General features: G+C 53.5%; 1 protein-coding gene across 1 annotated transcript in view; it reads left to right on the top strand.

Moving 5' to 3' along the window:
* The window catches only part of LOC140492436 (ephrin type-B receptor 3-like), a 33,153-nt gene extending 13,360 nt beyond the window's left edge, over positions 1-19,793 (top strand). Inside the window, exons 3-9 of the mRNA XM_072591327.1 lie at positions 2,964-3,119; positions 5,322-5,654; positions 6,550-6,677; positions 9,268-9,430; positions 11,247-11,346; positions 13,255-13,307; positions 19,663-19,793. Coding sequence (XP_072447428.1) covers positions 2,964-3,119; positions 5,322-5,654; positions 6,550-6,677; positions 9,268-9,430; positions 11,247-11,346; positions 13,255-13,307; positions 19,663-19,793 — 1,064 coding nt within the window. The remainder of the gene's footprint in view (positions 1-2,963; positions 3,120-5,321; positions 5,655-6,549; positions 6,678-9,267; positions 9,431-11,246; positions 11,347-13,254; positions 13,308-19,662) is intronic.
* Positions 19,794-21,086: the final 1,293 nt, after the last annotated feature.

Here is a 21,086-nt window from a genome sequence, read left to right as displayed (position 1 = left end):
TGTCTGTGTGTGTGTCTGTGTGTGTCTGTCTGTGTGTGTGTCTGTGTGTGTGTCTGTGTGTGTCTGTCTGTCTGTGTGTCTGTCTGTGTGTCTGTGTGTGTGTCTGTGTGTGTGTCTGTGTGTGTCTGTGTGTGTGTCTGTGTGTGTATGCTTTTCCCTTCGGGGGGATTTCCAGGGGTCTTGTTGTCCCTGATTGCCTGACCGACCACTCCTGCCCCACACGCCCCGCAGATGTTCCCACCTGTGGTTCGGTTGGTCGGGTTTGCTCAGTAATCGCCCCCCAGCCGCCACCCTACAGCACCTTCTGGGGCATCCAACGATGTCAAGAGGCAGTGTGCAAACATACAAAGAAAATTCCAGCCCAGGAACAGGCCCTTCGGCCCTCCAAACCTGCGCTGATCCAGATCCTCGATCTAAACCTGTCGCCTATTTTCTAAGGGCCTGTATCCCTCTGCTCCCTGCCCATTCATGGATCTGTCTGGGTACATCTTAAATCCTTGCCTGTCTCGACCACTTCCACTGGCACTGCGTTCCAGGCACCCATTACTCTCTGCGTAAAGAACATTCCAAGCACATCTCCCCCAAACCTTTCCCCCCTCACCGTGAATGAAGGTTGTGACGATGGGAGGCTGAGGTGGAGCTAACTGTTCACCTCGGTCAAGACACTGGGGTGCAGGGGGCAGAGATATCTCACGGCTGACCACGCCTGTGGGGGTTTCACATTCCCATACCCAAGGGGGAGATACCCGCCGTGGGGGTGCGGTGGAGGTTACCCTCAGTGTCAGTCCTGGGGACGATAGGACTGTCCTTTTGAGGATATGGCGGCTACATTGGGCCTGCCTTCGCTGGGGTCTAGATGAATAAACGGGCTGAGGTGGGAGAGGACAGTCTAGCAGGGCTGGACAGACGCGATGGGGGGGGGGGGGGGAGGAGCAACGACGGATCCTCAGCCGATTCTAGACAGCACAGCCCCCCCGCCCCCCCCCCCCCCCCCCCCCCCAGCACCAGATGGATAGCTCTCTTTGGAAACGCTCGCTTGTTTCCCATAGTGGAGTTGTGGATAGTGATGAAGGATGTTGCAGGTTACAGAGAGACATAGATACGCTGCAGAGCTGGGCTGAGAGGTGGCGAATGGAGTTTAATGCGGACAAGTGTGAGGTGATTCACTTTGGAAGGAGTAACAGGAATAAAGAGTGCTGGGCTAATGGTAGGATTCTTGGTAGTGTAGATGTGCAGGGAGATCTCAGTGTCCAGGTACATAGATCCCTAAAAGTTGCCACCCAGGTTGATAGAGTTGTTAAGAAGGCATACGGTGTGTTAGCTTTTATTAATAGAGGGATTGAGTTTCGGAGCCATGAGGTCATGCTGCAGCTGTACAAAACTCTGGAGCGTCCGCACTTGGAGTATTGTGTACAGTTCTGGTCACTGCATTATAGGAAGGACGGGGAAGCTTTGGAAAGGGTTCAGAGGAGATTTACTCGGATGTTGCCTGGTATGGAGGGAGGTCTTACGGGGAAAGGCTGAGGGACTTGAGACTGTTCTCGTTAGAAAGAAGAAGGTTGAGAGGTGACTTAATAGAGACATACAAGATAATCAGAGGGTTAGATAGGGTGGACAAGGAGAGCCTTTTTCCAAGTATGGGGACGGCAAACACGAGGGGACACAACTTTAAATTGAGGGGAGATAGGTATAGGACAGATGTCAGAGGTAGTTTCTTTACTCAGAGTAGTAGGGGTGTGGAACACCCTGCCTGCAACAGTAGTAGAGTCGCCAACTTTAAGGGCATTTAAATGGGCATTGGACAGACATATGGATGTTAATTGAATAGTGGAGGTTAGATGGGCTTCAGATTGGTTTCACAGGTCAGTGCTACATCGAGGGCCGAAGGACTTGGACTGCGCTGTTATGTTGTATGTTCTAGTCCAAAGATGTGCAGGTCAGGGAGCATTGGCCGTGGTAAATTACCCATAGTGCCCAGGGATGTACAGGTTAGGGTGAATTGGCCGTGCTAAATTACCCATAGTGCCCAGGGATGTGCAGGTTAGGTGCATTAGTACTGGTCCCAGCACTAACCAACGGACATTAATCCATTGGAAGCAGAGGTTTACTAAACTAATACACAGAATGAGCAGCCTACCTTTGAGGAAAGCCTAACCGGGCTAGGCCCAGTGTCCTTCTGGAGTATAGGGGAATCAGAGGTGACTTGATTGAAATGTGGAAGATCCCAGAGGGGGACTCGGATGTTTAAAGGATGTTTCCTGCTGTGGGACAACCTAGAAGTGGGAGTCAGGAGCTTAAAAATAAGTTGGGGGTGGGGTGGGGTGTGGGTCGGCCATTTTAAATCAGACATGAGGCATTTCCTTCTCTCGGCCTTCAGAATTCCCTCGCTCAGCGGGCAGTGGACGCCGTACGGTTTCGATATTTTGTTTTAAGGCAGGGAGAGATGGCTGAGGGGGTTGAGGGATTGGTGTGGGGGCGGTGGAGGGGGCTGGGGGAGGGGGAGGGAAACAGAGAGTTGAGGTTAAAGGGTTGGATCTGACCGAACCAGGCCCAAACCTACCCATCATTCCTTGTTTTTGTGAGGCCAGGCGGATTAAAACCACCGACCTCGCCGGCGATGCCCACGTCCCGCGGCAGAATGGGGAGCAGGCGGGTTCCCCCTTCAGGGGCCCTGTCTGCCCACCCTCCCCCTTGCCAGGGCACAACCAGGAAATAGCGCAGGGGCAGGGGGCGGGGGGTCGCCGTGGATCGACTTGGCCGAAGCTCCCGCATTATTCCCAACCGATCTCTCAAGAAGGGACTGCCCTCGACGAGCTGGGCGTCGGTGGGTGGTTGGAGGCCCGGGGCCTCGCGGAACGTTCTGGAAACCGGGGTGCGATGGGTCCCCTCCCTGAAGGTTGCTGTCTGTTTACTTTCTCTCTCTCTCTCTCTCTCTCTCTTTCCTCCCCTCCCCCCAACTCCAGCCTGCGCCCCCGGCCATTTTAAGACCACGCAAGGTGAGGGGCCGTGCAGCGTTTGCCCCCGGAACAGCGGCGCTTCCTCCCCAGGCGCCACCTCCTGCAGCTGCCTGCGGGGGCACTACAGAGCCAGTAACGACCAGCCGGAGATGCCGTGCACAAGTAAGCCGAGGGCGGGCTGTGGGGGTGGGGTGGGGTGTGAGGGAGCCGCGGTTTGGGGCGGGCAGGGTAGTCGGTGCGCGGGCGTGGCCTTGGCGTTCCCGAGAACCAGCGAAAAAAATGGCGCGTTTCCGTGAAACGGGTTGGGGAGTCACATAGAAAAAAAGGACAGGGGTTTCGGCCCTGGGTAACGCTGTCTGTGGGGTGAGCCATTCAAGGATAGAAGTCAGGAGAGTATCAGAACAAGAACAGGCTCTTTGGCCTACCATGTTACGCCAAGCCTGACGCCAAATCAGGCTCATCCCTTCCGCTTGCCATCTTCCGCCCCTTCCCCCTCATTCCTTGCAAGGTCATCTGTTTGTCCAAAAGCCCCTTAGACCCCCCCCCCCCCCTGTCTCCAACACCACCCCAGACAGCGCCTTCCACACACCTACCACTCTGTGCGCATTTAAAACAAAACTTGCCCTCTCACCTCTCCTTTCCCCCTTATGTGCGTAGTTTTTGGCGTTTCAACTCCAGGGGGGAAGTGATTCCGATCGCCCGTGCTACCTGTGCGTCTCATAAGTTTAGAGAGTTTTATTAAGTCTCCCCTCAGCCTCTGCCTCACCTCAGTGAACAACCTGAGCCAATTTGACCTGCTCCTTCTACCTCAGATTGTCTAATCCAGACAGTACAACGATTCTGCACCTTCTCCGAAGCGACCACATCCTTCCCCTTGTGTGGCGACCAGAGATGAACACATTATTCTTAAGTCTGGCCCAATCGACATCTTAGAAAGCGGCAACGTTTCATCCCGACTCTTGTACTCAGTTCCCCGACCAATACAGGCCAGCATGCCACACGCCTTCTTGACCACCCTATCTACTTGGGCCCGAACCCCAATTGCCCCAGCCTGTTCAGCCTCTTCCTATCACTCAAACCCTGGCAACATCCTTGTAGATCTTCTCTGAACCCTTTCACAACATCTTTCCGATAGGAAGGAGACCGGAATTGCACGCAATATTCCAACAGTGGCCCTAACCAATGTCCTGTACAGCCGCAACATGACCTCCCAACTCCTGTACTCAATACTCTGACCGATAAAGGAAAGCATACCAAACACCTTCTTCACTATCCTATCTACCTGCGACTCCACTTTCAAGGAGCTATGAACCTGCCCTCCAAGGTCTCTAGAGTGTCGAGGGAGCTTTACTCTATCTAACCCCATGCTGTCCCAGTCCTGGGAGTGTTTGATGGGAAAGTGAGGACTGCAGATGCTGGTGATCAGAGCTGAAAATGTGTTGCTGGAAAAGCGCAGCAGGTCAGGCAGCATCCAAGGAGAAGGAGAATCGACGTTTCGGGCATAAGCCCTTCTTCAGGAATGAGGAGGGTGTGTCCAGCAGGCTAAGATAAAAGGGAGGGAGGAGGGACTTGGGGGAGGGGCGCTGGGAATATGATAGGTGGAAGGAGGTCAAGGTGAGGGTGATAGGCTGGAGTGGGGGTGGGGGAGGGGTGGGGGCGGAGAGGTCAGGAAGAAGATTGCAGGTTAGGAAGGTGGTGCTGAGTTCGAGGGATTTGACTGAGACAAGGTGGGGGGAGGGGAAATGAGGAAACTGGAGAAATCTGAGTTTGTCCCTTGTGGTTGGAGGGTTCCTAGGCGGAAGATGAGGCGCTCTTCTGTTTGATGGAGGACAGTGTAGAGGGAGCTTTACTCTGTATCTAACCCCTGTGCTGTCCCTGTCCTGGGAGTGTTTGATGGGGGGTCAGTGTAGAGGGAGCTTTACTCTGTATCTAACCCCTGTGCTGTCCCTGTCCTGGGAGTGTTTGATGGGGGGTCAGTGTAGAGGGAGCTTTACTCTGTATCTAACCCCTGTGCTGTCCCTGTCCTGGGTGTGTTTGATGGGGGGACAGTGTAGAGGGAGCTTTACTCTGTATCTAACCCCTGTGCTGTCCCTGTCCTGGGTGTGTTTGATGGGGGGACAGTGTAGAGGAAGCTTTACTCTGTATCTAACCCCTGTGCTGTCCCTGTCCTGGGTGTGTTTGATGGGGGGACAGTGTAGAGAGAGCTTTACTCTGTATCTAACCTGCGGGTGGGGATGGGGTTGGGGTTGGGGTTGGGGTTGGGGACGGGGGGTGGGGATGGGGGCAGGGGTTGGGGATGGGGGTGGGTGTAGCTGCTGAATGTGACCCCTGACGGTGACCCCTGACTCTTTGTCCTTCCGACAGCCATCCCGTCCGCTCCTCAGGACGCGAGGGCCAGCATCAACGAGACGACGGTCAACCTGGAGTGGGCGGAGCCGCAGAGTAATGGCGGCCGTCAGGATGTGTACTACACGGTGTGGTGCCGGCAGTGTGGTGAGCCCGGCCCGTGCTCCCCGTGCGCAGACAGCGTCAGGTACACCCCGGGACAGACCGGGCTCCGTCAGCGCCGAGTCAGGGTCAGCCAACTCCGGCCTCACACCCCCTACACCTTCAGGATCCAAGCTCACAATGGGGTCTCCGGGCAGAGCCCCCAACCTCCGCACTCCACCACCGTCAACGTCACCACCAACCAGGACGGTGAGTTCCTGCTCCCCTCCCCCTCCCCACGCCTCTCTCCACTCCTCCTGGGTCCATCCAAGCCCCCTCCCCTCCCCGTCCCCGACTCCCTGCCCCCCGACCCCCCCCCCTTGTCTGTCTGACCCCTCTTCCCGCGCTCTCCCCGTTTCCCCACCTTTTCCCTTTCGCCCTCCTCCCCTCTCCCCGTTCCCCCACCTTCTCCCCCTCCCCAACCCCTCCCTGCTCCCTTGCTCATTCCCTTCCCCCATCCCCCACCCCTCTCTCCCTCCCCCACTGATGGACTATGTCTCCCCCCCCCTACCCAGTATTCCAGTCTCTGTATCCCATTCTCCCCTTCCCTCACATTCTCCCACAGTGACGCCCCACCCGGTATTCCATCTATCTATCCCATTCCTTCCCTTCCTAGCAGCTTCCCACACTGACACCCCCCACCTGGTATTCCGGTCCATATATCCCATTCCCTCCCTCCCTAGCAGCCTCCCACACTGATATCCCCCCACCCAGTATTCCGGTCTATATATCCCATTCTATCCCTCCCTAGCGGTCTCCCACACTGACACCCCTCCCAGTATTCCGGTCTATATATCCTGTTCCTTCCCTCCCTAGCAGCCTCTCACACTGACACCCCCCCACCCGGTATTCCGGTCCATATATCCCATTCCCTCCCTCCCTAGCGGTCTCCCACACTGACATCCCCACCCAGTATTCCGGTCCATATATCCCATTCCCTCCCTCCCTCTCTAGTGGTCTCCCACACTGACACCCCCCCTCCCCCCAGTATTCTGGTCCATATATCCCATTCCCTCCCTCACTCCCTTCCTAGTGGTCTCCCACACTGACAACCCCCTCCCCCCAGTATTCCGGTCTCTATATCCCTCGATGTTTTCTCCTATAGCGAGTGGAGTCCAGGTCAGTGTGATCCAGCAGACCAACGTGAGCGGGAACAGCATCTCCCTCTACTGGCCGGAACCAGCCTACCTCCGAGGCCGGGTCCTCGACTACGAGATCAAGTACTACGAGAAGGTGCGACCTGGGGGCTTGGGGGTGGGGGGGTGTGAGTGGGGGAGGGGTTGGGGAAGAGGGTGAGAACCTTACGGTGAGGGGAGGGGGGATGCTGGCCCAGCCGGAGCTCTCGGACCTGCGCCCGTCACCCGTTTCCGGGCAACGGTATCTAAACTGAAACCCTTTTACGTCAATAGTGTCCGCATCCCTCTATCCCCTGCCTTTTCATGGATCTGTCAACATGCCGATGAAATGTTGCTCTCGTGACAGCTTCCACCAGTATCTCTGGCAGCACATTCCCGGCACTTAACAGCCTCAGTGTTAAAAAACAAACTTGCCTCTCACATCTCCTTTAAACTTTCCCCCCTTTTACCTTCAACCTATCTCCCCAATTTCGTTTCTACTCTGGGAGAAAGATGATCCAATTCTATGCACGTCTTTCTGAATCGTGTCAATGTCTATCTTCTACCAGTGAAGAAGGTGTTTGGTATGCTTTCCTTTATTGGTCAGAGTATTGAGTACAGGAGTTGGGTGGTCATGTTGCGGCTGTACAGGACATTGGTTAGGCCACTGTTGGAATATTGCGTGCAATTCTGGTCTCCTTCCTATCGGAAAGATGTTGTGAAACTTGAAAGGGTTCAGAAAAGATTTACAAGGATGTTCCCAGGGTTGGAGGGTTTGAGCTACAGGGAGAGGCTGAACAGGCTGGGGCTGTTTTCCCTGGAGCATCGGAGGCTGAGGGGTGACCTTATAGAGGTTTACAAAATTATGAGGGGCATGGATAGAATAAATAGACAAAGTCTTTTCCCTGGGGTGGGGGAGTCCAGAACAAGAGGGCATAGGTTTAGGGTGAGAGGGGAAAGATATAAAAGGGATCTAGGAGGCAACGATATCACACAGAGGGTGGTATGTGTATGGAATGAGCTGCCAGAGGAAGTGGTGGAGACTGGCAACATTTAAGAGGCATCTGGATGGGTATATGAATAGGAAGGGTTTGGAGGGATATGGGCCGGGTGCTGGCAGGTGGGACTAGATTGGGTTGGGATATCTGGTCGGCATTGACAGGTTGGGTCGAAGGGTCTGTTTCCATGCTGTACATCTCTGTGACTGTATGAGGCTGCCCCTCAATCTCCAACGTTCCAAGTGATAGCAAACCAATCTCTCCCCATGGCTAATGGCCGCCAAACCAGGCAACATCCTGGGAAACCATTTCTGTCCCCTCTCCCAATTCCCCCCGCCGCCTTCCGCTAGTGTGGCGACCAGGACTGTGCGCAGTTGTGGCCTGAATGAGCCGCAACACAGCTTGCCGATTCTTCGACCCTCTGCCAAACGCCACCTTGACCACCTTACCCCCCTCCCCCCCCCCGGGTGTCGCCAACTCCAGGGAACTGTGGACCAAGAGCCTCCTGTCTGTTGGTGTTTGGTTATGGACCACGCCAGACCCACCCCGCCCCCCCACCCCCCATTCCCTGAAACATTTCAAGAAAGTCACCTCGGCCCTCCCTCACCTTTTGTGTAATGGATATTTCAGTTGGTCAAACCGCTGAAGCGAAACAGAATTTATTTTGACTTTTCAGTTGAAACATGCGTAAAAGGAAGTAGAACTTGGAATAGTTTAGCTGTGAACAAAGGAGCTTCTGTTCCAACCCAGTAACATCCACAGAATACAATCCCTACAAGGTGGAAACAGGCCCTTGGGCCTAACAAGTTCACACCGACTCTCCAAGGAGTAACCCACCCAGGCCCCTTCCCCGACATTTACCCCTGACTAATGCACCTAACCTACACATCCCTGGGCACTATGGGTAATTTAGCACGGCCAATCAACCCTAACCTGCACATCCCTGGGCACAATGGGTAATTTAGCATGGCCAATCCATCCTAACCTGCACATCTTTGGACTGTGGGAGGAAACCGGAGCACCTGGAGGATACCCATGCAGACACGGGGAGAATGTGCTAAATTACCCATAGTGCCCAGGGATGTGTAGGTTAGGGTGGATTGGCTGTGCTAAATTTCCCAGAGTGCCCAGGGATGTGCAGGTTAGGGTGGATTGGCCATGCTAAATTTCCCAGAGTGCCCAGGGATGTGTAGGTTAGGGTGGATTGGCCATGCTAAATTACCCATAGTGCCCAGGGATGTGCAGGTTCGGGAGGATTAGAAGTGGGTAAATATAGAGTAATAGAGTAGGGGAATGGGTCTGGGTGGGTTATCCTTCAGAGGGTCGGTGTGGACATGTTGGGCCGATGGGCCTGTTTCCACACTGTGGGCAATTCTTTCAAAATGCATCACCTCGCATCAGTTACGGTGAAACCACATCTGCCGTCTCTCTGCCTATGTTCCCTCTCATCTCCCCCTCACTTTCGGAAGTGTGCCTTCTCTCTGATGCGGGAGAGTCATCCCCAATGCCTCCTCCCCCGTCGTTCCCACGTGGGAGCTTGCTTTGAACAAGATGGCTGCCATGTAGGCCTCACGCCCCCACCAAATCACCAGCGGTCAACGCCTTTGAAGGACGTGATGCGGCACTACGCCAAGGCGGCGGGTTGGATGGGGTGGAGGATTCCCAAACCCCGGTCTGAATTTGTCGATTGAATTCTTCCCCCCACCGCAGGACAGCAACGAGAGCAGCGCCTCATCCATCGTCAGCATCACCAATTCTGCCGTGATCCCGGGCCTGAGGAACGGGGCGACCTATGTGGTGCAGGTCCGGGCCAGGACTGAGGAGGGCTATGGCGCATTCAGCAGAAAAAAAGACTTCCGGACCCTGTCAGGAGGTACAGGCGAGTCCAAGGCTTTTACCTGTTCTAGGCCCCTCCCCCACTCCCTGGGCATGGAGCGGTCCCGAGAGCTTAAACGTTCACTCAATGCCAAAACTGTCTCAGTCTCCAATACACACCAGGACACTGTCTCAGTCTCCAATACACACCAGAACACTGTCTCAGTCTCCAGTACACACCGGGACACTGTCTCAGTCTCCAATACACACCGGGACACTGTCTCAGTCTCCCGTACACACCGGGGCACTGTCTCAGTCTCCAATACACACCGGGACACTCAGTCTCCAATACACACCGGGACACTGTCTCGGACTCCAGTACACACCAGGACACTGTCTCAGTCTCCAGTACACACCGGGACACTGTCTCAGTCTCCAGTACACACCGGGACACTGTCTCAGTCTCCAATACACACCGGGACACTGTCTCAGTCTCCAATACACACCGGGACACTGTCTCAGTCCCCAATACACACCGGGACACTGTCTCAGTCCCCAATACACACCGGGACACTGTCTCAGTCTCCAATACACACCGGGACACTGTCTCAGTCTCCAATACACACCGGGACAATTTCTCAGTCTCCAGTACACACCGGGACACTGTCTAAGTCTCCAGTACACACCGGGACACTGTCTCAGTCTCCAGTACACACCGGGACACTGTCTCAGTCTCCAATACACACCAGGACACTGTCTCAGTCCCCAGTACACACCGGGACACTGTCTCAGTCTCCAGTACACACCGGGACACTGTCTCAGTCTCCAGTACACACCGGGACACTGTCTCAGTCTCCAGTACACACCAGGACACTGTCTCAGTCTCCAATACACACCGGGACACTGTCTCAGTCTCCAATACACACCGGGACACTGTCTCAGTCCCCAGTACACACCGGGACACTGTCTCAGTCCCCAATACACACCAGGACACTGTCTCAGTCCCCAATACACACCGGGACACTGTCTCAGTCCCCAATACACACCGGGACACTGTCTCAGTCTCCAGTACACACCGGGACACTGTCTCGGTCTCCAGTACACACCGGGACACTGTCTCGGTCTCCAGTACACACCGGGACACTGTCTCGGTCTCCAGTACACACCGGGACACTGTCTCGGTCTCCAATACACACCGGGACACTGTCTCGGTCTCCAATACACACCGGGACAGTCTCACAGCCTTCAATACCCAGGAGACAAAATTCTTCCTCGTTCCACTCAGAAATTAGCCCCCCTTTTACCCTGAGACGGTGCCCTCTGGTCCTGGTTTCTCCCTGTGACGGGTGGTGTGCCCCCTCAGCATTGACCCTGTCGAACCCCTTAATGTGTTTCCATGACAACACCTCACATTCCTCCAAACCCTGGGGAGTAGAGCCCCTAATCTGTCCAGCCTTTGCCGGTAAGACAGTCCATCCCTTAAATCCCGGGCCCTGATGCTTTTGGGAATATTCGGACAGGTCGCTGTCTTACCCTGTCCTTCTCAGAATGCATCGCTTCAGAGTTAAATCCCGGAGTTCGGCCCATCTGACCTCAACCACTCCCCCCCCCCTAACTCCGACTGACCCCACGCCAGTGAGGGAAGGAGGGAAGGAAGGAGGGAGGGAGGCAGGGAAGGGGGGAGGGAAGGAGGGAGGCAAGGAAGGAGGGAGGGCGGATGCGAGGCTGTGTGGGATCGTGCTGTGCGCAAGTTGATAGCCTCTGACACTGTGTGCTGTCAGGATTTGGGAATGGGGGTGGGGAGAGTAGACGGTGAGGTGGTGTCGGTGTTCGCGGTGTCGAGCTGATCTCCGCCCATCCCCATGTTGTTCCAGAAACCTGGAGTAGGCGCGAGGAATTCCTCCTCATCGGCAGCTCAGCCTCCGTCATCTTCGTCCTCCTGGTGTTGGGTGTCCTCACTGTCTTCTGTCTCAGGTAAAGCCGCGCGCGAGGGGGTCAGAGACGCAGCCCACCCCCCACCCACCTGCGATTCTATCGGAACGTGGTCCCGATCGCCGATTCCACCCCCTCCCCCCACCCAGAGAGAGGGCCAACTGGGTGGGTGTGGGGCGACCCCGGGGGCAGTGGGGTGAGGGGGTGGGGGTGTGGAGAGATGTTAGGGTTCCTTTGGGTGAAAGGTCACTGTTGGTCTCACTGCCAGGGTCCCACCCCAGGGGCTGCTGGGAAGGGCAGGGGAACAGGTACCGTATGAGGAGTGGGGTGGGAGGCGGGGGGGAGGGGGCAGAGGAGCCACATTCCCTGTGTCTTGCCCAGTCTCCAATCTCTCCATCTTGTTTCACATGCTCCCTCACACTCTCACTCCCGTCTATCTCATGCAATCTCTCTCTCCCGCACATTCTCTTTCTCCCTCTCTCTCACTCACACACACACACACGTTCTCTACCTCTCTCTTGCGCACATTCTCTCACTCCCTCAACCACCTTCTCTCTCCCACGCACGTGTTCTCTCTGTCTCTCCCTTACATTCTCTCACGTTCTCTCACTCTCGCGTTCCCTCCCTCCCACATGCGTTCTCCCTCAAGTTCTCTCACGTTCTTGTGGCTTTTTTCTCTCTCTCTCTCACATGTGTTCTCTCTGTCTCTCTCACACATTCTCTCACTCCCGCACACATTCTCTCACCTGCGCATTCTCTCACTCTCTCTCTTATGCATGTTCGCTCTCTCTCATGTGTGTTCTCTCTCTCTCTCATGTTCTCTTTTTCTTGTGTGTTCTCTCTGTCTCCCATCCTCTCTCTCTCGTGTTCTTTCTCTCTCTCTCGCACATGCTTTCTCTCTCTCTCACGCACACGCTTTCTCCCTCTTTCACACACGCTTTTTCTCTCCCTCTCGCACATGCTTTTTCTCTCTCTCTCTCTCTCTCTCTCTCTCGCACATGTTTTCTCTCTCTCACATGCTTTCTCTCTCTCTCGCACATGTTTTCTTTCTCTCTCTCTCTCGCACATGTTTTCTCTCTCTCACATGCTTTCTCTCTCTCACACATGCTTTTTCTCTCTCTCTCGCACACACTTTTTCTCTCTCTCGCACACACTTTTTCTCTCTCTTGCACACGCTTTTTCTCTCTCGCACACGCTTTCTCTCTCTCTCTCGCACATGTTTTCTCTCTCTCACATGCTTTCTCTCTCTCTCACACGCTTTCTCTCTCTCTCTCACACATGCTTTCTCTCTCTCTCGCACAATTTTTCTCTCTCGCACACGCTTACTCTCTCTCTCTCTTGCACACGCTTTTTTTCTCTCGCACACATTTTCTCTCTCTCTCTCGCACATGCTTTCTCTCTCTCTCGCACAATTTTTCTCTCTCGCACACGCTTACTCTCTCTCTCTCTCTTGCACACGCTTTTTCCCTCTCGCACACATTTTCTCTCTCTCTCTCGCACATGCTTTCTCTCTCTCTCGCACATGTTTTCTCTCTCGCACACGCTTACTCTCTCTCTCTCTTGCACACGCTTTTTTTCTCTCTCTCTCTCTCGCACACGTTTTCTCTCTCTCGCACACGCCTACTCTCTCTCTCTCTTGCACACGCTTTTTCTTTCTCTCTCTCTCGCGCACACGCTTTTTCTCTCTCTCTCTCGCGCACACGCTTTCTCTCTCTCTTGCATGCATTCTCTCTCTCCCTCATGTTTGTTTTCTCTCTCTCATGTGCATTCTCTGTCTCCTGCGTGTGTTCTGTCACTCTCTCGTGCGTATTCTCCCTCTCTCTCTCCCTCTCCAGGCTTGGCACCAGTCCTTCCCTGTTTCCTGTCTGGGAGGTCGGATAAAGCAGGGAATTCTGATATCTCAGGATCCCGTCGTGCGGCACTAACACTCGTCTTGGTTTCTCCTCTTAGGAAGCAACGCAAACGAGATCCTGACTATTCCGAGAAGCTGCCTCCGAATATCAGTGAGTCCGGAAGCTTCCATGACATTGGGGCATAGGTGAATGGAGTGGAAGATTGGGAAGGAGGCCATTCAGTCCCTTGGTGCTATCCCCAGAAAGTGACATCACTGGGAGGGTCAAATCTAACATCGAGAAACGTTCCGTAAACCAATCCATGTTTGCGGATTGGTTTGGGACTTGGTGATTGGTGCAAGTGTGAATTAAGGGAATTGTCATGTGACCTTCAAGTTGGCATCCAATTGGAGTCAGCAACCGCACCCCTCGAAATTCCAGAACCGGAATGTGCTCAGCTCGGGAAAAGCGGGAACACCAATGTGACACCCTCCATCCGAGCGTCCCTTAGACTGCACACCGCGCAGCCTCCCAAGGGTGAATAGTTCAGGCGGCTGGGCAAGGTGGGATTGGGATCAGACTCCGGGGGGGGGCTGTTACCGTAAACCGAGAGGATTGTGGGTGTTGGAGGTACACGGTGATTCTGACGGATGGGTCACGGTAAAGTCAGTCTGCAGCAGGTGCTCGGGAAGGTCAGTGACCATCAGGGCTAGGAGCAGAGAAAGGCCATTCAACCCATCGAATCTGTTTCCCCCCCCCTCCCCCGTCCCCCCCCAGCCCCAGCTGATGGGATCTCACCCTAACCTTCAACTCCACTTTCCTGCCTGGCTGATTAAAAGCATCGCTGGGTCTCAGCCTTCAGCATATTGAGTGACTGGGAGAGCCTGGGAGGCTGGTTGTGGGGGATTCAGTTCCCACACTGGCTGAGGATACCATGAAACACTCTGTTCTCAACCTCCCCTGTCCCCTGAGATGTGGGGACCCTCCAGTTAAACCACCACCACTCCTCTCTCTCTCTTCTCTGTCTATGTATGTGTGTGTCTGTCTCTCTCCCTCTATCTCTCTCTCTCTCTGTCTGTCTGTCCCTCTATCTCTCTCTCTCTGTATGTGTGTATGTGTGTGTCTCTCTCTTTCTTCCTCTGTCTCGCTTTCTGTATTTCTTTCAATCTCTCTCTGTCTTTCTGTGTGTCTCTTTGTCTGTGTCAGTGTGTGTGTCTCTCTCTGTCTGTCTTTGTGTCTGTGTGTCTCTCTCTCTTTCTGTGTCTGTGTGTATGTCATTTTGTATGTGTCTGTCTGCCTCTCTCAGACTGTGTCTGTCTCTATCTGTGTGTGTGTGTTTGCGTCTGTGTCTCTGTCTCTTTCTCTCTGTGTCTGTGTGTGTATATCTGTCTATGTGTCTCTGCTTATGTGTCTGTATGTCTGTCTGTCTCTGAGTCTGTGTCTGTCTCTCTCTCTGTGTATATGTGTGTATGTATATATGTCTGTCTCTGCGTCTGCGTGTATATCTGTGTGTGTGTCTGGGTATGTATGTCTGTGTGTGTGTGCCTCTCTGTGTCTGTGTCTGTCTCTGTCTCTCTCTCTCTCTGTATTTGTGTATCTGTCTCTCTCTGTGTCTGTCTGTGTTTGTGTGTCTGTCTTTCTCTGTGTCCGTGTGTGTGTCTATGTGTCTGAATGTGTGTGTGTGTGTGTCTGTCTCTCTGTGTCTGTCTGTCTCTCTGTGTCTGTCTGTCTCTCTGTGTCCGTGTATGTGTCTATCTGTCTGTCTCTCTATGTGTGTCTGTCTGTGTCTGTGTGTGTGTCTGATTGTCTTTCTCTGTGTCCGTGTACGTGTCTATCTGTCTGTCTCTCTATGTGTGTCTGTCTGTGACTGTGTGTGTGTCTGATTGTCTTTCTCTGTGTCTGTGTGTGTGTGTCTGTCTCTCTCTCTCTCCCTCTCTGGAGTACCTCGAGTCACAGCCTATCTCTCCTCAGTCCCTGAGGTACGGCCTTGATGATATCCTCCATAGCTTTAGCAAAACCTCCTGACTTTTATACCCCGTTCCCTCGGAATTCAATTCGACTCGCCTTCCCCTATTCCCCACTGAACCTGAACACGGGCTTTTTGGGAATCTTGGGTTGTTCCCCAGTCGGAATAAAATTCTGTTCCTCTATCCGGCCATAACCTCTCTCTTCCCCGCATTATACTCGGCATTCCTCTTGCCCATTCGCTTCACTGCAATGGAATGTTGTTGTTTATGGGAAGGGAAATGGGATAGAAGAGTCAGGAAAATTTAGCTGCAGCTGTTCAGGGTGGTGTTGCCATTGTATCTTGAGTCCTGTGTATAGACATCTCTGTGGAGGGGTCAGTTCAGATTCAACGAAGTGTTTATTGGTACCTAGGAGCTGGTCAGGACTTCAATTCAAATCAGTAACCAGGAAAACTTAGAAAAATGCCCGAAAATGTTTAACGTGTCAAATCAGGAACCAGGAAAACTGTTTGAACATGTTTAAAAGTGTGAAATCAATAATCAGGAAAACTTAGGAAAGTGTCTGTGAATGTTTAACGTGTCAAATCAGTAAACAAGAAAAACTGAAAATGTTTAAGATTGCGAAATCAGTAACCGGGAAAACGTAGAAAAATACCCATAAATGTTGAAAAATGTCAAGTCAGGAACCAGCCCGTTGAGAGGGTGGGGCTGAGCTGGCTTCTCAAATCACTGCAGACGATGGGCTGTGGATTGATCCACTCTGCCCTGAGGGAGGCAATTCCAGCATTGTGACCCAGCGACGCCGCGTGAACATATCGAACATAGCGCAGTACAGGCCCCTCGGCCCTCGTTGTTGCACTGACCTGTGCAGCCCAGTCAGCATAGGGAGTGGACAGGGAAGGACTTGGAGGTGGTGGGAATCTGCTGTCTTTGTCATAGGAATCCGCCCCCCCCCCCCGCCCACCACTGTGGAAACAGGCCATTCAGCCCAACAAGTCCACCCTGACCCTCCAAAGAGTATCCTATCCAGACCTATCCCTGTAACCCTGCATTTCCTCATACCTAACATGTACATCCCTGGGCACTATGGGTAATTTAGCATGGCCAATCCACCCTAACCTACACATCCCTGGGGACTATCGGTAATGTAGCATGGCCAATCCACCCTAACCTGCACATCCCTGGGCACTATGGATAATTTAGCACGGCCAATCCACCCTAACCTGCACATCCCTGGACACTATGGGTAATTTAGCACGGCCAATCCACCCTAACCTGCACATCCCTGGGCACTATGGATAATTTAGCACGGCCAATCCACCCTAACCTGCACATCCCTGGACACTATGGGTAATTTAGCACGGCCAATCCACTCTAACCTGCACATCCCTGGGCACTATGGGTAATTTAGCACGGCCAATCCACCCTAACCTACACATCCCTGAACACTATGGGTAATTTAGCACGGCCAATCCACTCTAACCTGCACATCCCTGGGCACTATGGGTAATTTAGCACGGCCAATCCACCCTAACCTGCACATCCCTGGACACTATAGGTAATTTAGCGCGGCCAATTCACCCTAACCTGCACATCCCTGGACACTATAGGTAATTTAGTACCGCCAATCTACCCTAACCTACACATCCCTGGGCACTATGGGTAATTTAGCACGGCCAGTCCACCCTAACCTACACATCCCTGGGCACTATGGGTAATTTAGTACCGCCAATCTACCCTAACCTACACATCCCTGGGCACTATGGGTAATTTAGCACGGCCAATCCACCCTAACCTGCACATCCCTGGGCACTATGGGTAATTTAGCACGGCCAGTCCACCCTAACCTACACAACCCTGGGCACTATGGGTAATTTAGTACCACCAATCTACCCTAACCTACACATCCCTGGGCACTATGGGTAATTTAACACAGCCAATCCACCCTAACCTACACATCCCTGGGCACTATGGGTAATTTAGCACGGCCAATCCACCCTAACCTGCACATCCCTGGGCACTATGGGTAATTTAGCACGGCCAGTCCACCCTAACCTACACATCCCTGGGCACTATGGGTAATTTAGTACCGCCAATCTACCCTAACCTACACATCCCTGGGCACTATGGGTAATTTAGCACAGCCAATCCACCCTAACCTACACATCCCTGGGCACTATGGGTAATTTAGCACGGCCAATCCACCCTAACCTGCACATCCCTGGACACTATAGGTAATTTAGTACCGCCAATCTACCCTAACCTACACATCCCTGGGCACTATGGGTAATTTAGCACGGCCAGTCCACCCTAACCTACACATCCCTGGGCACTATGGGTAATTTAGTACCGCCAATCTACCCTAACCTACACATCCCTGGGCACTATGGGTAATTTAGCACGGCCAATCCACCCTAACCTGCACATCCCTGGGCACTATGGGTAATTTAGCACGGCCAGTCCACCCTAACCTACACAACCCTGGGCACTATGGGTAATTTAGTACCACCAATCTACCCTAACCTACACATCCCTGGGCACTATGGGTAATTTAGCACAGCCAATCCACCCTAACCTACACATCCCTGGGCACTATGGGTAATTTAGCACGGCCAATCCACCCTAACCTGCACATCCCTGGGCACTATGGGTAATTTAGCACGGCCAGTCCACCCTAACCTACACATCCCTGGGCACTATGGGTAATTTAGTACCGCCAATCTACCCTAACCTACACATCCCTGGGCACTATGGGTAATTTAGCACAGCCAATCCACCCTAACCTACACATCCCTGGGCACTATGGGTAATTTAGCACAGCCAATCCACCCTAACCTACACATCCCTGGGCACTATGGGTAATTTAGCACGGCCAATCCACCCTAACCTGCACATCCCTGGGCACTATGGGTAATTTAGCACAGCCAATCCACCTTAGCCTACACATCCCTGGGCACTATGGGGTAATTTAGCACGGCCAATCTACCCTAACCTACTCATCCCTGGGCACTATGGGGTAATTTAGCACGGCCAATCTACCCTAACCTGCACACATTTGGACTGTGGGAGGAAACCGGCGCACCCGGAGGAAACCCACGCAGACACGGAGAGAACGTGCAAACTCCACACAGAGAGTAACCCGGAGGGTGGAATCGAACCAGGGTCCCTGGCACCGTGAGGCAGCAGCGCTAACCGTGCTGCCCTTAAAAGTGTCCATCCAGATGGAAGTGTTCATGGGTTTGGATGGTGCTGTCTGAGGATCTTTGGGAGTTTCTGTAGTGCATCTTGTAGATGGAACACTCGAGATGGGAAAAGTCTGAGGGAAACATTTACCGAGTGGGAACACAACTGGGGACATAGTTCCTTGAAACTTGCGTCACAGGTCAACGGGGCAGTTAACAAGGCGTTTAGCACGTTTACCTTCACTGCTCAGACCTTGGAGTACAGGAGCTGGGACGTCATGTTGAGGATGTTAATGAGGCCTCCTTCTGGAGTACTGTATCCAGTTCTGGCCGCCCTGTTACAGGAAGGATATTATTAAGCTGGAGAGGGTTCAGAAGGGATTTACCAGAATGTTCCCGGGAATAGAGCATAGGAGGTTGAGGGGTGACCTTATAGAGGTTTATAAAATCGCGAAGGGGTTGGATCAGGTGGGAGACAATGGTCTTTTCCCCAGGTTGGGGGAGTCCAGAACTAGAGGGCATAGGATTAAGGTGTGAGGGGAAAGGGACCTGAGGGGCAACGTTTTCACGCAGAGGGTGGTACGTGTTTGGAATGAGGTGCCAGAGGAAGTGGTGGAGCCTGGTACAATTACAGCTTTTAAAAGGTATAGGAATAGAAAGGGTTTAGAGGGATATGGGCAAATGCAGCTGGTTTAATTTGGGAAAATTGGTCAACATGGACTGGCTAGACCCAAGGGTCAAGGAGAGATCAAGAGGGATGGGGTGGGGACCAAGTCTCTGACAAGGCAGCTGCTCCCTCGTTTCCACACTGGACAACTGCCCGGAATTTTTTGTTTTGGAGCTCTGAGGTAGGATTTGAACCCAGAATCTTCTCACTCCGAGGTTCAGCGTGTTGGTAATGCCTTCCAGGCTGTCTCCATCAGAACCTGCAGTCCCAGGAGAGCGATGGTTTGGGCTTAGCACAACATTCGGGCCTAACTCAACATTCAGGCTTAGTGCTATGTTCAGGCCTAACCCAGCCATCAGGACCAGCGCTACGTTCAGGCCTAACACAGCCCTGAGGCCTAGCGCTATGTTTGGGCCTAACTTGACGCACAGGCCTAGTCTTGATGATCGGGCCTAACCCAACATTGAAGCCTATATGACAGTAAAGCCATGTTCCTCATGATGATGTAATAAAAGAGGAGGGACCAAGGAATGTGGAGGAGGGAAGGCTATGGTTGACACTCACAGGATTCCACTGTTGACTAAATCTGAGTTGCCCCACACCCACCGCTGTTCTATCCTCGCGGATGGGATAGAACACAGGTGTTGTTATGAGAAGCCAAAGGCTTTGAGGGTAAATTCTTAGTAACCAAGTCTTTGATTGCTCTGCAGCTATTCCAGGAATAAAAGTCTACATTGATCCCTTCACCTACGAGGACCCCAATGAGGCCGTCCGAGAGTTTGCCAAGGAGATCGATATCTCCTACGTGAAAATCGAAGAGGTTATAGGAGCTGGTAGGTGACGGGGCTGCGTGGCTGGGTTGCTTCTTGACGTCGGGGTGTTCCATGCGTGCACATGCGGGCGGGCGGAGTCTGGGGGGGTGAGAAGCGCCAACACGGCTCCCACAAGACCGTCCCAAACATCCTGCCCCTCTGGGTGCAGTACCAGCACTGGCCAGCACTCCCCGTGGCGCTGGCGAGCTGCCGGCCTCTGACAGACTGGAAGCTCCCTGTGGCAGGGCCTCCTGCATTACCGAAGGCCAATCGTACGCGTCTGCGCCAGGTCATGTGCTCCCTTAGGTCTTTCCCAAGGTTCTCTGTGAGCTGGTACAGACTGGAATAAACCTCCGGGTACAGACTGGGATAAACCCCCAGGGACAGACTGGGATAAACCCCCAGGGACAGACTGGGATAAACCCCGGGTACAGACTGGGATAAATCCCCCGGGTACAGACTGGGATAAACCCCCGGGTACAGACTGGGATAAACCCCCAGGGACAGACTGGGATAAACCCCCGGGTACAGACTGGGATAAATCCCCTGGGTACAGACTGGGATAAACCCCCAGGGACAGACTGGGATAAACCCCCAGGGACAGACTGGGATAAATCCCCTGGGTACAGACTGGGATAAACCCCCGGGTACAGACTGGGATAAACCCCAAGGTCCAGACTGGGATAAACCCCCAGGGACAGACTGGGATAAACCCTCGGGTACAGACCGGGATAAACCCCCGGGTACAGACTGGGATAAACCCACAGGGACAGACTGGGATAAACCCCCAGGGACAGACTGGGATAAACCCCCGGGTACAGACTGGGATAAACCCACAGGTACAGACTGGGATAAACCCCCAGGTACAGACTGGGATAAACCCCCAGGAACAGACTGGGATAAACCCCCCGGTACAGACTGGGATAAACCCCCGGGTACAGACTGGGACAAACCCCCGGGAACAGACTGGGATAAACCCCCGGGTACAGACTGGGATAAACCCCCGGGAACAGACTGGGATAAACCCCCAGGTACAGACTGGGATAAACCCCCGGGAACAGACTGGGATAAACCCCCCGGGAACAGACTGGGATAAACCCCCGGGTACAGACTGGGACAAACCCCCGGGAACAGACTGGGATAAACCCCCAGGTACAGACTGGGATATACCCCCAGGAACAGACTGGGATAAACCCACAGGTACAGACTGGGATAAACCCCCAGGTACAGACTGGGATAAACCCCCAGGAACAGACTGGGATAAACCCACAGGTACAGACTGGGATAAACCCCCAGGAACAGACTGGGATAAATCCCCCGGG

This window comes from Chiloscyllium punctatum, chromosome 21 (genome assembly GCF_047496795.1).
Source record: "Chiloscyllium punctatum isolate Juve2018m chromosome 21, sChiPun1.3, whole genome shotgun sequence".
Taxonomy (NCBI): domain Eukaryota; kingdom Metazoa; phylum Chordata; class Chondrichthyes; order Orectolobiformes; family Hemiscylliidae; genus Chiloscyllium; species Chiloscyllium punctatum.
Note: the sequence above shows the minus strand (reverse complement) of the source record. Positions and strands in the feature narration are given on the sequence as shown.